At 36.3% G+C, this 18,614-nt stretch overlaps 2 protein-coding genes across 3 annotated transcripts in view; one reads left to right on the top strand and one right to left on the bottom strand.

Annotated features, from left to right (window-relative positions):
* Window positions 1–18,614, bottom strand: part of Prp16 (ATP-dependent RNA helicase l(1)G0007) — a 36,120-nt gene that overhangs the window by 16,258 nt on the left and 1,248 nt on the right. For both annotated transcript variants that reach the window (XR_002543144.2, XM_022064353.2), the window contains exons 2-10: window positions 18,212–18,350; window positions 16,899–17,119; window positions 16,334–16,514; window positions 15,138–15,373; window positions 13,413–13,627; window positions 12,243–12,428; window positions 10,987–11,307; window positions 9,807–10,049; window positions 8,599–8,745 (exon numbers count right to left, since the gene is read on the bottom strand). Coding sequence is in view for 1 of the 2 variants with exons in the window: in XM_022064353.2 (XP_021920045.2) it covers window positions 8,599–8,745; window positions 9,807–10,049; window positions 10,987–11,307; window positions 12,243–12,428; window positions 13,413–13,627; window positions 15,138–15,373; window positions 16,334–16,514; window positions 16,899–17,119; window positions 18,212–18,350 (1,889 nt within the window). In the remaining variant the exon portion in view is untranslated. The remainder of the gene's footprint in view (window positions 1–8,598; window positions 8,746–9,806; window positions 10,050–10,986; window positions 11,308–12,242; window positions 12,429–13,412; window positions 13,628–15,137; window positions 15,374–16,333; window positions 16,515–16,898; window positions 17,120–18,211; window positions 18,351–18,614) is intronic.
* l(1)G0469 (lethal (1) G0469 NlpC/P60 domain-containing protein) lies at window positions 1,111–7,705 on the top strand. Its single transcript, XM_022064363.2, has 5 exons — window positions 1,111–1,214; window positions 3,270–3,449; window positions 4,476–4,651; window positions 6,242–6,340; window positions 7,266–7,705. Exons 1-5 carry the CDS (start codon window positions 1,136–1,138, stop codon window positions 7,356–7,358), a joined length of 627 nt encoding a protein of 208 aa, XP_021920055.2. The 5' UTR covers window positions 1,111–1,135; the 3' UTR covers window positions 7,359–7,705.

The following is an 18,614-nucleotide window of genomic DNA, read 5'->3' on the forward strand; positions in this document are numbered from 1 at the left end:
CACCAGTTAAAACAAAAATAATTCTCTTTAACTTCAATGGAGAACTTGGGAAGAGTAATTTTATTAATGACTGGTTCTGTGGTTAATTAACACTAATCTTTCACACACAGTTAAAAATAATTACTAAAGTGGGAAGATGTTCATGAATAATTAATATTTAAAATCCTTAACTAAGTGCCATTTTATGATCACCTTCCAGTTTCATTTGAAGCTATACAACCTCTACTCTTAAAACAATTTTAAAATAACCAATGAATGAATCAATCAATCAATATTACACAAATTCAGAGTGTGAGGCTATTCATTACATACCTGACTTCATTTTTCTGTGACTCTCTCTCTCTCAAGTTTAAATGTTCTCCTCAGCACTGTGTTCTCAAACACCCTCAATCTATGTTCTTTTGTCAAATACAACTTTTAGATCCATAAAAATAGCATAAGTACATTAATAAAAAATACCTATTTTTCACACAACCTTTTTATTTTTGTGTGTCTGTCGCCCTAAACAACCTTAAAACAAACTCAACTGACTTTTACGAAACTCGTACAAACATTGTGCCATCCTCTACACTTTTCAATTCCCTGTTATCAATAGTATCAACATCAAGGCCTTACATACTTCTTTGATGGGAGCAACACTACCACCACGTTATGTGACCTCCTGAAATTTTGTAACAATATACATTTTTGAGAGCATATTTAACTTTTATACAGGTCACATTTTGGTAGGGTGTAAAACATGTAAGCCACATGAAATCTAAATTTGTCTGAAAGTGGTAATCACTTAATAAACAGCTGCCAGTGCGTAATGGGTCAGAAGCTAAGTGGGCCACAGAGCGAGATTGAACATAATGACTGGGAAGAGATGTAAGTGTAATTCCAGTCATACATCTCATATCTTGGCTCTTAACTGAGAGCTACACTGTATCTTTCTCAAGGAAAGTGGACCCCAAACTTTCAGATTCTTTTATCTTCTATCAAACAGCTCTAATAAAAAATGCAACATCTAATAGATACTACTGCAGTCTGTCCATCACCTTTGCATGTATTATCTTCACATGGGATCTAGATACTGTTATCTCTGTTACAAAGTTTGTAAATACAGTGAAGTATCTTGATAAAAACACATGATAGAATGCAACCTGAAGATCAGTTCAGTTCAACTCTGCAAACCATGACTTCTGGCAGCACAAAGGCAATTCAACACCTGTTAGGTAATTGTTTGCTTTTATCACTACTAAGATGAGGAGGTGGACAACAGCAAGAGCATGGCATAACGTACGGTAATTACTGACTGCTGATTCTTGGATATGGTACTCAAAACTTTTAGCTGCATTGTTTACAATGCATGATATGGGAGTATGACTGTCAACTATGTATTGGGAAGAACTGTCATAATCTATCTTAAACCACAATTTGAGCGCTTAATGTAACAGAAAAAATTTAAAAAATGCAACCAGGAAAGCTGGTCACCAGGCCAAGTTTAAACACAGGACATTCAAATTTATAAAACAACAAATGGCTATGTTACATACTTAAACCATGAAACCAAATAGTGTTAAACTTCTCAGAAACCTGTTCACAAAAAACACATGTATGATAAAATACTCATCTTATTAATATATATATGTAGGATACACAGGGAGAAACAACAAATACAAACGAAATTTTGATAAGCATACCTCAAAGGAAAGGAGCTATACCTCCACTCACCCCAAATGCCTATATGGCGTATAGTGGGACAAACTTTACTTTACTTATACCACAAAGGAAAGGATCAGTTAAAAAATCTAGGTGTAAGTGAGATAATATTAATATGAATCTAGAATAAACAGGTTGATTTAGACGTAAACTGGACTGAATGCTTCAGGATACAACTCAAAACAGAATTTTATGATGATAGTTATGTATACTTGGGTCTCGTAACAACAGGTTATTTCTACACCAGGAATATGTATAACTGTTCACTGCTGCAGGAAGGCCCTGTACTGCAGTCAGTCAATCAGTTAGTTGGTTACATCTGTAACTGTTGACTGAAATCTTTTTGTGCATAGTGTACATTAAGTGATAAATTTAAATTAATTCAGGTTTCAAACTGCCATGCTTAACTGAATTATACAACCTAAACACAAGTTGCTGTAATGTCTTCCCATACAAAGTTTCATTAAAATTCAACAACAGAGAACAAAAGCTGAAATGTTCTGAGGTGTAACAAGTCTACCTACAGTCTTTTTGATAGTGAATGTAAAATTAAAAATGTCTATCCATTCAGTTTTTTTGTAAAGTGATTAATCTGTCTGGACACCTGAGCACCTCACAATTCAAATCCAAATAGAATATAAACAGTCATGCATACTATGTTTACAAATGCTAGTGTCATAACTGTTTATTAAGTATGTACATGGTTATGGAATATACCAATGACATATACAAATCAACAGCAACTCCTTCATTAACAAATAATAATTAACTAAGTCAATACACTGTTATTGTTTACTGCATCTGGTTGCACTTTCACACACATGCTCTAATTACTCTGAAGGTAGTGCAGAATAATACTTAACAATGTCCATAAGACTGGCAATGAGAAAAGAGTCCTAACTAACTCCATTAGACAGAGATCTTGAGAATTTAATGGTCACTCAGCTAGTCAAGAAATTCCCTGAATTTTATAAAACCCAATGAACCAAATGAATCCAGTCCATAACCTCACACCCTAGTTGTTTAACATTATACTCCCATTCATAAATCTTCCCTTCAGGCTTTTCAACTAAAATTTTTATGCATTTCTCATCTCTCCCATAAATGCCACATGCCCCATCCATCAAATTCTCCTCTACATAATCTTTCTAATAATATTTGATGAAAAATTATGAAGCTTGTCACGGTTCTCAGACACAAGAGCAACCATTCTAAAGCATTTCTTACTTAGGATATCTTTTTTCAGTCACTATTCCAACTACTACTAAAATAACGTTTGTAGCACGAGTATTTGATCAAAATTAATTTCTAAACGTGTACATTTTGCCTATACAAACTGCACAAAATAAAACCTTATACCAAGTCTACTTAACCAAGAAAAAACACCTGGCAAATCTGAAACAATGTTAAACAACACTGTCACCTCCATGTTAATTTAAATTAGCATTTACAATATAATTTACATCAGCACATTCAGTCGTCTACAGCAACTTCAACGAAAGACATAAGCATCAGTGACATCCAAGTTCATGTCTGTGTGACAGTTACAAACTTTTCATTAATGGCAGGGAGCCCTGGCATCACAAAACAAATTGGCAGTTTCAAGTTTACTGTCACAACTGTATCCAAATGGCTTGACGAATCCGAAAAATCAGTATTCTGCAATGTGACAGAAACAGGAGACATTTTGGAGGTGGAGCATAAGGATTCCCACCACTGGGGTATCAGTATCAGAACAACAGCATCACGTAAGTATGAAGCCAAAGATGGGATTTGCATGTGAATTTATTCTTGCCAGGCAGACAAGAAGAGGCCAGATTATTTAAGACATGTGACCATTTTAATAACAAACTAAGTATGGAAAACACATCTGAGATTTGAGGTTTTCACAGGTAGTGCAGATGTTGTTATGGTTGATTGGAGTGTGTGAACTGTAGTCTTGTACGTGGTTAACAGTGTTTTAGATAAAATATCACCTTCACCTTTAGGGTTCTAGTTTAGATTAGGTGGTTACCAATGGTTAGGAAGAACATTGATTCCCACATACAAGACCACATGAAATCACAACCTAGAATCCCACAATCAACATTTTTTCTTGACAAGACACAATTATTCAGCTAATCAAGAACTACTCTGCCTTTTTTAATGGATTCTAAAAGCACATTACCGTTTCTATCCTGCCCTGAGCCATATATTTTATTCCACACCCTATCATCTATTTTTTAAGACCCAAGTTGTCTTATCCCATCAGATTTTTCTGACTAAAATTGCATATGCACTTCTCATCTCTCCCATGCAAGGTACATGCCCTACCCATCTCAGCCTCCTTGGTTTCATCACCTGAGTATTAATTTGTAAAAAGCAGAAATTATGAAGCTCATCACTGCACAGTTTTCTCCAGTCTCCTATCACTTCAAAAACATTCTCCGCAGCACTCTGCTCTCAAACACCCTCAGAGTACAAAATAAAGTTTCATTTCTATACAAAATGACAGATAAATTAAAGTTTTGTATACTTTAATCTTTATATTTTCAGATAAGAAGAGAAGGAAAGAAAAATATTTTGAATTGAATGGTACCAAGCATTGCCCAAATATAATCTTGGATATATATATATACACACACATGCATGTATGAATCCACACAGAAGGAAGTTTTATTCAGATACTGTCAACAATGCGGGGAAGAAACTCACTGCCAAAGTCCTTATATTCATTTTCCTGTGACCCCACAGGGCATATCACAGTAAGAAAATTAAATATTTTGTACTTCCAGGAAACAAAGGTGCTGATGGAATCCAAGTTGTAAGCTATAGACCTGATCAGGGAAAAGTAGTGCAGGAGAAACTAGAGAAATTCTGGGTGCCTGATAGCCGGATACGCATCAACAACAAAAGTGATCAAAATATGCCATATCACAGTGAAGAAGAGATCAGGCAACAGGTGACATACGTAAGTAGCTTGTGTTGCATAGTTCTTACATTTTGCATGCAAATAGTGTCTGTTATATGCAAATGATGGCCCTATGTTTAAGTACAATTTATGTAACCAGTATACTCATCCTGTACATACGTATGAAATTTTTTTATGGAGATGGTAGTGCAACATAAAATATTTAACTGGAAATGACAATGATCAGAAACATAAACTGACTTCTAGCCCTTAAAAGATCAACTGACAGATGGATTAAGCTAGGGGAGAATAAATGGAGACATTCATGAGATTCTCCTGTGAGAAATGACTTCAAGCAGTATTAAAACATGCCTTCCCTTTCTAAATTAATTAATTGACATTTCCCCCCCCCCCCTCAAATAGTGTAAGCTCTCCTTACTACTGCTTTAAATTAAAGACTGTTAGCCTATTCCCATAATCTGGCCATATTTTCTCTTATAATGTTGAGAATGCAAAATCAAACTTTGTTCGTACATTCAGAGTAATTTAAGTGATATAACACTACATTCCAAGAATGAGCAGCAGTACAATAATTAATTTACAAAACAATGACTACAAGTTATGATGCAGCTCTTATCATTAATTTGACTATGAGTGTCAGTATCACAGTAACACTTTTTTTATAACATAATTCTGGTTATGTGTCCTTTTGTGTATAGTTTTGATAGCTGAATAACACAGTTTCTTCGCATGCTATCTAATTTCAGCTAATGTTGAGTGCTAAACGAGAAATGTGAGTTTAAATTATCTATCTTATCATGCCACATATCACATAGGTTTATCAAGACTAATTACAAATAATGTGAATAGGTACTTAATTACTGCATTTATGACTGACTTCATGAAAAACTCGGTCTATATGACAACCAAATAAAGTTCCCAAAGCAAATGCGCTGCTAATTCATAATTTTCTGTGCATTCAATGACATTTCCACCAGTGCAGGCTATCATAACAAACCTGTCTCCAGAAGATGACTATTTTCTGAGTCGTATAGCTGTGTACTCACTACCCTGATGATGGAGGCAGCAAGGACCTCTGAAATTCTGGTAAACATCTACCAGACTACACAATGCTACAAGCCAGAAGACAGCAATCTTTGTACTCTCTGCCATGAGAACCTAAAAACCTAAACCTGTCCCCATTCCATTCTATACTCTCAACATTCTTCTTTTATCTCAGTCCACTTTACCTCTACTTTCTTCTACATATCTTCCCTCATTTGATATCGCCAGCTTATCCTTGATCACCCCAGTGGTTGTTTATCTGACAATTTTAGTTATAAAAGCTCTCAAAAGAAGCACATTATAGTCCATGCACAGAAAATGCTCATTATTAATAATATGAGCCACATATATTTTTATTTTCTCCTAAACGTATCCAACTACAAGACCACATGGTATCATAACCAAAGACCACAATCCACTTCTCATACAGATGCACACAAATGCAAACTGAACTTTTCTATAACATCTTACTCAATGTGCCAAAACATGGAGAAGCGCTAAGTCACTAATGGGTAGGTTATAGGTTCTGTCACAAACTTACAATGTTCAAGGGAAGCAACAGTAATGTAACACTTCTTGTTTCAGGCACTAAGACATCAGAAGAAGCAGAAATGGCACAACAGTGAACATTTTGCCCACTGGTGCCGCCATGGTAAAAAGGTTGGAAACGAGCAGGAGAGAAATGTATGTCTATATTCTGTACTTCAATCTGCATGAGCAACAGAATTCTAGAACTATAAATCAATCCTTGAATGTATCTCAGGAACTAAACTTTCACCTACTTGTTCATTACTCCAAAGTATACACTACTTACAAGAAAACTAGTATAACCACTCCTGTATGAAACAAATTTAGATTATAACACAATCTGTCCAAGTGTAATTACTGGAGATATATTTGGTCTAGCCACACAGTCACTGTAAACAATGACACGTGCATATTGAGTTACCAAGCGTCAGAAGCCCTTTTATGGAATTTCATAATGTTCTGACAAAACCAATTAAACCAAATGGAACTGTCATCCTATCATAGCTGACACAGCACTGTTAAATTCGACAAAAAAGAAACAAATTATGAGATTGCAGGAGTTTGAGAATAGTGTGTTGTGGAGGATATTTGGGCCTAGGAGAGAAGACGATGGGGTGTGGAGAAAACTGCATAATGATGAGCTTAAAAATCTGTACTCCTCCCCCAATATTGTCAGGGTGATTAAGTCGAGAAGAATGAGATGGGCGGGGCATGTAGCGCGCATGGATGGGGCAAGAGGTGTCCACCGGGTATTGGATGGGAAGTCTGAGGGGAAGAGACCGCTGGGGAGACCTAGACGTAGATGGAAGGATAATCTCAGGCAGGATCTATGAGAGATAGGAGCTGAAGGAGACTGGATTTTGTTTGCCCAGGACAGGGTCCGGTGGAGGGCTTGGGTTAATTCGGTGATGAACCTTCGGGTTCCGTAAGCCATCTAGTTAGTTAGTTATTAATTTCAAATATGAACAACAATTATCCTAATCCCAATATCAATATAGTTAAGCCTGAGATGAAATGTGTATTTCTGACAAATCTCAAGTAAGTCTGATGTAACAATTCTCTCTCCACTTTGTGTTGGCAGGTCAGTGATATGGCAAAGTGGGGAAGCATATCAGCCAGTGCTGGAGCATGGATGTTCATGAAAACCAGAAGACAGCGGCACAACACACAATAGAAATACCCAAGTTGCTTTTTTACTACACAGAACCAAGTTCACAACTTAGTATGAATATTGATAAATTACATATAAGACATGAACAACAGTGTATTAATCACTTGTGATAAAACAAGATGTCACTGCAAACTCACAATGTTACCACAGTTGTCTACAATCCAGCTGGTAGTGTTCCTGGTTTTCCACATTAACTCTGATAGAAAGAGAGCTCATACAATAATCCCTTTGTTCACCCATCCACACCCAATCTACTTACCAACCCAACCAACCCAGCACAAACTGGACCATTACAAATCATAAGCTTGAGGATATGGAAGAAAGGAGCAATAAAATATTACAAGATACCATCATAGAATTTTCCTGGAGTGACTGAGGAATATCTAAAAAGCAATTCCTTGGTTCCACAAGAAAGAGCTTAATTTATAACACATCAATGGGGCCTCTCAGTGCAGTATATGCAGATACAGCATAGCTACTGTAGACAAAAATACATGGGTATATACTGGCCCTTAATCCTGAGAAAGTTAGTGGACATTATTTATCTTGCTAAGAAAGCACCAGTAGTTTTTATAACAGATTTTCTTACATGGCAGCTTCGAAAGTTCTGAGACAGAAACAATTAGTCACAGTAAATATAAATGTAAGTTCTTACTTTTACAAATATACAACAATATTCCAAACTTATTTACATATAAATAAATAACTCATATGTTAATTAATTTATTCACAGAATAATGGAAAACAAACATAAGATACATAAAATAAGAAGATCAACAGAACACATACTATAATAATTTACAAAACAGATGAATAAATGAAAAACTTGCATTGTAATATAAAGTAGTTTTAAAGGAAAAACCTGAAGATGATGCTACGCATCGAAACATGTAGTAAATGAAGGCGCAGTATTGTAACATCGTAGTAACAATGAATAGCGCAAATTTTAAATTTTAACATCTGTAAATAAAGTTTGTGTATAGACCTGAATTATATTATATATTTTAATTACTAATGCATATCAAGACATGTACATTCTTTATACATGAAAGGTCAGTATTTTGAGGCAGATCTGAAGACTTCTTAATGCCTCCTGATACAATATACTACACCTGTCCCAGAATCTTTGAAGCTATCATACGTATTTAAAAACAAAATTTTTACCTACTTCAAATTTACATTCTATACACATGTCCAGTGAAAGAAATGTAGCAGAAAGTCTGCAGTCCATTTGGGTACTTACCTCCCTTAGCAATCCAAACAGCACATCTGTGCTGAGAGAGCGTTCATGAGCCTCATCCATGATAACGGCACTGTAGTTGTCCAAATCCGACTCTCGAAGTGATTCCCTCAGAAGGATACCATCAGTCATATACTTAATAATTGTTTTCTGTTCAGGAAAACACACCAGGAAATTTAGTTGGTGTTAACATTCATATGCACACAAAAGTCATAATTACAATACTTCTAAGACATAAAATCAAGACTGCACTTGAAAACAGACTGAATGAGTGCATGAATGAATAAATGTACTGTGTGTAGTACACAAACTACAGATGGTGATGTGAATGTGAAGAATATCAGGAGTCCACATTAAGCTGCAGACCACCATTCTCACAAACATATCATTAGGAGTACAAGATCTGCCCTATGGGCACTCCCACCTACCACCACCAGGCAGGAAAATACCCTACACCCTCATATAGGTAGCCAGAGGTCAGGAAAGGTCATCACAGACCATACCTGAAGACATGCCCTACACTGTGGCTGTTTTATTCATATAACCCATGACCAATGCAATATACAACAGGTTAAAAATACACACACACATGTTTATCATTCACTCATGTTTGTAGGGTGAGTCATTTTTGAGAAATCCGATCAGATTTTCCTTCAACTTCATACACATGAAACACAGTCAACTAATATGATATAAAATTACACTTGTTCAACACCTTTCAATGTAAATTACTTGGTTTATGGTTTACTTAAAAGTGACTTTAAATTATTATGGTTATGAAGTACTAAACAGTAGGATGATCTATGAGTTATCTGGAGGCAAGAAGCAGTCGCATTTCATGGTAGTTTGCCGGTGCTGGCCTGCAGGGACATTTATAAATTTATAATTTAAAAGTATTATCTTCTTAAAGATTCAAAATTAAATACAGTTAGCTGATGCAAGGCTACAGTAGTACAGATATATATGTTATACATGAAATGAAAAAATTAATATCTTGAATAAATAATCAGGCAAAAACCAAAAGGACAAGTTGGAGATACCAAGTGAATGAAGATGAGAAAAAGGAAAAGAGTGGGCAAAGATGCAAGAAGAGTGGCTATGGGAGGACATAGAAGATTGGAGACAGATTCATCATAGGATAAGCAACTCCATGACAGAAATATTAGTGGATGACAATGATATATTTTCAGTAGAACAAACAAGAACCTCACCTCAGAAGTACAGTCTTCAAATCTGATGGCATAACCCACTTCTTCACCAAGATGAGTCCCCATTTCATCAGAAACTCTTTTTGCTACAGACATAGCTGCAACACGGCGAGGCTGAGTGCAGCCTATCATGCCATAGCGACTGTAACCATCCTCATGAAGGTATTGCGTGAGCTGTGTCGTCTTGCCGCTCCCTGTCTCACCCACAATAATCACCACATTGTTCTCTCGTATCACATTCAACAGCTGCAGGAAAACACAGTAGATGGATGTAACAAAAGCCAAAAGAATTAAATTATCATGAAATAAACTATAATTTAAGGAATACTGTAAAGTCCATCATGAAAATATCCCATAATCCTAAATAAATTAATATCTCTGAATTAACTAACTACATAGTACAGAGTCTTGACAATTAACAGCAGAAGAAATAAATTCTGTTATGAAATCTGCACGTTTATTACAGTCATTACAAAAGTCAATCAATGCAGACAGTTAAAAGCTGTTCACACCTTCATTATCAATTCATTTAAGATCCCTTCCACATGGATCTATGTCTCAAAAGTGGTCTCATCCTTTCAGGCTTTCAAAAAAAATGTTTGCCTTTCAGTAGTAATTACAATAAAATTCATAATGGCCAATTTTTTATGCTGAGGGTTTCTTTGTCACATACACTTAACATCAAAACAACAGTGCCACTCCCTTTTTGACTATTGAAGTCTGATTATTCAACATATTCACATCTAATAGTTCTCTAAAGGCTTTAGACAATTACTCATTCATTATACCATAATTATGTTGTAAAATGTGCATTTTTTATGTTTGATGGTCCACTGGTTAGAATGAAAATTTAGTATTCATTGGGTTCCAGGTTTCATGATTACTTTCATCAATAATCTAAAATTAATAAATTATAAAACTAAAATATGAAAGAATGTCCATTATAATGAAAATCACGTGGTATTACAGAAACTCCAGAAATACCATATCTATCAAATGTACTTCAGACAATGCATTGTGTTCAACATACATATCATGCACATTTATAGCTGAAATCCACCAACAGGTCACACAATGGAAACAAGAAAACCCACCTAACAAATCAAAACAACCTTAAATACAGTCCTGCACTTGGAACATGCAATGACCAAGGCAAGCACAGAAACTGTGTCATACACCTTACCTCTTGTCGGACAGCAAAAACTGGCAGATACCTCCGCTGCTGAATGATAGTTTTCTTCTTAGCAAACTCACTAGAAGCCTCAGTAGTCTCCTGCATGTGATCTGCAAACTTTTGGTCCGTTTTGTAGTCTGTTTCATCATCTGCATTCACTTTATCATCCTTCTCTTCTTCCTTCTTCTGCACACCCATGATGTTGCCAATAGTGGTTCCTGCTATCTCCCAGTGCTTCTTCTGTGCCTTCTTTCTTTCTTTCTGTTCTCTGAATGCCCGTACAAGTGCAGATCCTTTCCTTGCAACCATTGCCATGTCTGAAGTTGGATCCTATTCATAAAAAACATTAATATTTCTCCTTTTTTATTTTAAACCCTTTGAATCAATGATTCCTCCTACCAACTGTCATAAAAGGGGGCTTTAACAAATTTACAATTTTGATAGACATAGTGAAATAAAACCCACACTACCTCATTCTTCAAAATAAGTATTTTCATCACATTCTATACGTATAACAATTTAACACCGATAGCAAGATTCCTGTATTTCCTAACTGTGACTGTCACTGTTTATTTACTTAAAAACTGTAAAATCTAAAGAGCATAACTACTAAATCTACCGGATTAGAACAAGAGGTTCTCTTCTACTTTTATGTTTAATCCAAAACATGGGTCATTTTATACTCACACAAGAAGAAAAAGATATAAAAAACTCAAACATATTCCAGAATTTGTAATTCCATATTTTCAGTGTCAGTGCAGAAATCTCAACAGAAGAGAATGGTAATTTAGGCACATAGGATATTCTATGCTATATGCAGTACACTGACTTTCATGGCTTCATCCACTATCCTTGACTAACTTTGAAAATATTCTCATATCAATGTTGTCACACACTTTGAAAAGCATCACGGCTGTGAGATATGGTTGCACGTGTGGGTGTGCAATGCTGTTTTTGGACTCTGTGTTGCAAACTGATATAAGGTATGTCTATGGTGCTTATAGTATTAATGCTATGAAACATTTTTAAAGTGTTTATACTTTACACAGTGATAGGAAGGCAATGGGAAGCACCTGTACTCATTGCATTGTGATAATCGCTAACTCCATAGCGCAGTCTTTGAGAATCTGACAATTTCTACTAGCCTCTCTACACAAATAAAAAGAATTATATGCATCATAAGTTCTTTCAGGAATTTCCTATTAAGCAATGCAACTAAGTTTAATGCTGACTTTTGCCTATGTCCTATTCAAAACACAATTCACCTTAACAGGAACTACAGGTTCCGGCTGCTTAGTGAACACAATGCGCCCATCTAGGAATGGAGGAACAATATTGTGCACCAACAAATGCACTCTATCCACATTCTCTTCATCAAAGTCTTCATCCACATCAACAGAATGGACCACACCACTTGTCAGCATCCTGTTTCGTTCCCAGAGCTCATTGTCCTGGAAACACACCACTATTGTTAAACAAGAGACTCACAGAAATAACCTCTATCAAAGCCTCGGACAGACGGACCTAACAGAGGACCGAATGGAAGAGGAGAATTGAGGAGGCCATGGACCGAATACAGACCGGAGAGCCATAGAAGAAGAACTCACATAAATAAGCATAACATCCACACAGAGAAACTCAGGAGATTAGAATTTTAGAATACAGTGCCTCTATACATAGTTTATCTTCAAAATTACTCCTAAGACCCTTAAAGATTACTCAACAGATTTCAACAAAAGTCAGTACTGGGAGTCCAGACTAAAATGTGTCATGTGAATCCAATCTGGTGTATAACGGTTAATTATAACTGTTATTCTCACTAACTCCTTGAGCAAGAGTCCTACTTAAGAAACTTATAAGTAACTTAACTATTAAAAATTTCTGTGCCTTTATGAAACCACAAGGTTTATCATCATATTGACAAAGTCCACCACTGGACCCTATCCTAAGCCACCTGAATCCAGTACGTACACTCACATCTATTCTTCAAGTTTAATTTTATTACTTTCCCACCTAAATACCTTTGCCACTCAAGTGGCCATTTCCCTTCAGGTTTTCCAATTAAAACTTCATATATGCATTTCTCAACTCACACGTGTGACACATGTTTTGCCAGACTTGTCCTTCTAGATATGATCATCCTAATGATATAACACACAAATCTAATCAAATTCCTAAAACATGGCTGACTGTGCAGCACAAAATATAGATCTCACTCAAAATCACTTTGAAACACTTTCCAATACTGTAAACATTTAACAAATACAATACCAAACTACACGGTGCTACAACCCAGAAGACAACCATCTTCATACTCACCACCATGAGAACTTCAAATCTTAGATAATATTCGATATCTGAAATAAGCTTCCCAAGAACAAGTTTTGGACAATTTATTACAAACATATCACTTGAATAATTTAATTCTAAATCACCTTGTTGATCTGTCGCTGTTGTGCTGACATGCGCTTCTTCCTCCTTTGTTCCAACTGCTCTTCCTTTTTTTTTGTGTAGTCCTCACTCAGATTAGCAAAGGGGTTGTTATCACCATCATAACCCTCATCTATCGCATACCACTCCCTATCCAGTCTCTTCTGTTCCTCCTCCCACAGCTCCCGGTCCTCGGTTGATGCCCACTGTACATCGTTTTCTGGAAAAAGACAAAAATTTCCATTCTCTCTAGAAATAAATTAGTGGAAAATAAACTCTCAACACTGAAATTCATTACTTCAGTAACTAACTTCCTAAAACATAAACCAAGCTTCAACACCATATAGAAAATTCTTAATTTTATCATGAAACTCACTTTTGTTAAACGTTATTATGCACAACAAACAATAAACTTCATAACACAATGAATGGATTTTAATTAAATTTTGTATTCGAGGGTTTACACTAAATACTGTCAAGCAAGTTTAGTTTTCATTCATATGGGCCGGCGTGCTGGGATCCTTACAGGGAGGGACAGATAAATGCGTTAGAACGGGTGCAAAAGAAAGCATGTAAATTTGCATATCATAGGAGCGATTCAAACTGGGAAGCCCTGGCACAGCGTAGAAAGATAGCACGTATATGTGCTCTCTTCAAAGCGTACACAAGAGAACGGGCATGGAAGACTATAGGTGACAGATTGCAAAGGCCATGCTATCTGAGCAGGGTCGATCATATTCGGAAAATTAGGAGCAGAAAGCAAAGAACAGATATCGGAAAATATTCCTTTGTAAATAGGACCATCCAACTCTGGAACCAGCTACCTGCTGATGTTTTAGGGACTCTCTCCTGTAAACCAAGTACTTTTAGGAAGAAGGTTAGGAAAGTGATAAATGAGGTGAAGTGAACGGAATACATGGGTGGGTGCAGTGAAGGGTGGTAAATTGGGGTGAGGATGGGAAGGCTTCATAAGTGTAGTGAAGTGTAGAGAAGGTCCTGATGAAATGTGAGTGCATCAGTTCATGACGTATGTAATTCATTACTGTTACTGTCTTATGTCTAGTTGGTATTAATCTTTAAGTTATGTACTTTAGGTTATATGGTTATGTAATATTATGAGTTGTTTTATTTTGAGTGTGGTGTGTTGTTTTGTTGTGTCTCATTGTTTTGTTGTGTCTTATTGTTTTTGTTGTCTTATTTTTTTGTCTTATTGTTTTGTTCTGGCTCATTGTTTTGTTGTATCGCATTGTTCTGTTGTTTCTTATTGTTTTTGTTGTGTCTTGTGTTTTTTGTGTCTTATTGTTTTGTTCTGTCTCATTGTTCTGTTGTGTCTTATTGTTTTGTTGTGTCTTATTGTTTTGTGTCTTATTGTAGGACCACTGCCACCAGGTAAAATCCCATTTGCAGTCAAATAAATAATAATAAAAAATAATAATGTTACTAAAAAACTATATGAAGCTTAAAATCATTTCTCATAAATGGATCATTATAAAAAGATATGACTATAGTTTCCATTATGACACACAACTTTTAATTGAACTATTTGACAAAAGACAATCAAGAAATAATAATTCTTGGTAAAATAAATAACTCTGCAAAAATACATCTGTATATGCAAAGTAACATATCAGAATATTTGTGCTTATTTGTTTTTCTTTATATCCTTAAAGAAATTCATATTATTAAATAGTGACACACAATCAATAAAAATAATGCCTCTATCCTTCTACCTTTGCCAGGTAATGGAGTTGCTCCAGTTTTCTTCCTGTCACGGGCCCAGGTATTGTACTTGTGAGCAGGTGTAGGTCGTGGGGTCTCATCATGCCTCAGTTTGCGGTCTGGTCTGTCTGTGCCTCTTCGAGAACTCCTCTCTGACCACTCACCATCAGGCCGTCCTGCAACTGGTGTTGGCAAGTCCCAGCTGGAGCGACGAGAAGGGGCAGGATCATCCTCATCCCAGCTGGTTCTAATAACAATTAAAAGAGAACACTTTGCTGTGAACCAATTAGCCAGTTCATTAATGGGTGACCAACAAATGCAAAACCATGTTTTGTTTTCTATAAACAGGATGGATATATTGCCAGAAAGTGTGTGTATGTGTATGTATATATATGTGTGTGTGTGCTGCAATTAATTAATTGAGAAACGAACTGTCCTGGTTTCTTAGCCATGGCCAGTATCATGAATACATACAGGGTTTAATAAAATCCACTAAATAAGAGAAAAGATTAAAATAGCATATGGGATTGTCAAGCTAAAGCTGTGAGAAAGTTGAGTTCTACAGTTGTAATGCATCACCCATCTCATTCACACACAACAACATTACAAATCCTCACTTGTGCATCTCACATGAAAGTTCAGTATCCAGAACTAAATAAATAGAAAATAACTAATAAATAAGCCCCAGAATGCACCCCCACATATGAACAGCCCAGGAGACATGGCTCTACTTTTCTTCCAACAAATAAAAATGATGGCTCACAAATAAAAAAATAATGACTGACCCTTTTTTAATTCTATTGGTTATACAGTGTCAAACAGCATGAAAATTCTAAAAAGTAAATTGGAAAGGGTGATGAAGGAAGCATTCATGGCACGTTTTATGATAATTTCCAGCTATTTTCCTTGAGAGACTGAGGAAAATCACAAAGACCTCACAGCCAGCCTGGGCTACGTAACAAATGTGAAACATCCAGGAGCGTTAACGACCACACCATGAATTTTGGTACTAGGAAAATTATTTCGAACTTTACGTAAATATCTTAGTGCTTAATAAGAAGGGCTTAAGTCAAAAGTCATTATCTTTGACCTAAACTCAAGAGCAAAGCACTGAATATATATGAATGTCATATTTTTCTAGAAATATACAGCCTGTGTACATAGCAATAGTGCACTTAAGTGTTGTTATTTGCATAGCAGGACCTACCTGGAGGGTGAGTCTTTTATTTTTATGTTTGGAGTGAGAGGCTCATCCTTAAAGTGTGGTGTTTCACTCCAATTTGATCTGGAAGATCCCCTGTCTCGGCCACCACTAACTGAACTTCTTTCACTCTCCCTATCTCGACCTCTCCTGTCCCGGTGGTCTCGTCTCCTACTCCTGTCCCTATCTGAAACAGTAAGTTATCAGTAAATTCAAAACTGATCTGTAACAAATCTTATATCAGAAAGAAATCAGTATGGATCATATTCCTGCATAAGTAAAAAATCATACCTAATGTAATTATCTTTTTGGCATCTGACTCACAAATAGTAATGCATACATTTAAGAATTTATTTCAAAAAACTGTAATTCAATGTATGGACTAATACAATGCACATAACCTAGCATACTGCCAAAAGATGGCATAAAAAGCTATTTATTTACCATAGTGTCTGCAACTCTCTACCTGACAATGCCAAAATAATCTTTGCAACATTCGTGTCAAATCATCTAAATAGAAAGACAGACTGTAGAGACTCCAGTGGCACAAGACAAACACCATCGTCCTTACCTCTATCATGTGAACCCCTCTCTTTACCACGAGAGTGTCGATGTCTGCCATAGTTCTTTTCATCACAATCTCGTTCTTTCTCCCGCTCTTTGTCCTTGGAAGAGGCCTGCAACACACTGCGCTCCTTGTTCTTCTGCATCCGCTCAACCAATCTGTCACGAGCTTCTTTCGATATGCCACCTGTATGTGATGGAGTTTCCACATGAGCTGGCCGGTAATGCCTAAAAGACAGGGATTAAGCAAACATGTAAGATTTGAGTTTTTCACAGCGGTGAGCATGAAGATTTCTGACACCTCTTGCTGGAAACTCTACAAGCCAAAAGGATCTATAGGCCGTGCTTTCGCAGTCCCTATGCGTACTGAACATCGGGATCAAGCCAGCTTTTACCCTTTTGCTCCATGCGAGGTTTCTGAATCGCCCTGATGACGGAGGCAGTATGACCTCTGAAACGTTGGTTAACATCGACCAGACTACAGGGCGCAACAACCCAGAAGACAGAAATCTTCATGTAAGATGTTGACTTAGCCAACTCTAGATAACAGCAGCACATCATGACTGTGTGAAGGTAAAACTCCACACATTCTAGACTGCAACACTAACTAGAAGCCAGTGCTCAGGTTCACACATCAGTAGCTTTACAAAGGGCAAGAGATCCTTGTCACCATTGGAAAGAAGGTTGTGCAAACACCAGAGCTGTTCTGAATGTTGTAACAAAGGCAGAAAATCAAACTCTGGTCATCTGCTATGTACGTATGCACGTATGTAAATGGGGTAGACACTGAAACAGTCTTCACACTACAACCATTAGCTGATTTTCTGTACACCCTCATTCTTCTAAATCACCAGTAGTCCCATGCTTGCAGTGAAGCACAGTATCCTACTTAACAGGATCTCATAAGAATTTCCTGGTTTCAGGAAGTGCCTACCCAAATGGTGAAATTGTAATTCAGCTAAGGCCTCAGAATCACATAAAGGACAATCTTAAGACAAACTTCATCTTCTAATGATAAAACCAGTATTCACAAACATGACTCTCATCTTCATATCATGGGGTTATAAATATTATGTATTTCCAGAGTGGAGAAAATGCCACTATAAAAATTTAGTTTTAGTTCAAAATTTTTACAAAGTTCCTTACTGTGCTCAAACTTGCACACAGCCAGTGCAATTAAGCTAATTGTAACCAGTTAACAAACCTCTCAGTATGTTGCATTATCTCATTTTCATGATCACACTGTAAGACAAAACTATGTAGCTAACACAATAAATTACAGAACAACAACAAAATTTTCAAACACATAGAACAATTAACCTCTCCTTTCTTTTCTTCTCCTGCTTTTCCAAATCTTGTTCAACTTCTTTTCCATTGTCATCTTCATCCATGTAAGACATCACCCTGGACTTCTTTGTTTCAGAGTCTTCACCATCTTCTTTTTGTTTCCTCTGTGAAGCTGAAAATAAAAATCTAATCATAAAGATACTCATTCAACAGACATATATCACAGTGAGCTGTGTCTTGCAATTTATTTCACAATATATTATAAAGACACATTACTTAGGTAGGGCAATGTTCTGAAAAACCATGAAGTAATATTTATATATTACCTATGATGTTTAAACAAATGGTGGTCTCGTCATTAACTTTTCTTTCTGACTAATTTCTTGTAAAACAAAATATTATGTCTATCGAGACATTTCAGTGGATGAGGAAGTCC

This window comes from Zootermopsis nevadensis, unplaced genomic scaffold (genome assembly GCF_977971745.1).
Source record: "Zootermopsis nevadensis isolate Lab colony 2312 unplaced genomic scaffold, Znev_1.0 Znev_ptg000028l, whole genome shotgun sequence".
Classification (NCBI taxonomy): Eukaryota; Metazoa; Arthropoda; class Insecta; order Blattodea; family Termopsidae; genus Zootermopsis; species Zootermopsis nevadensis.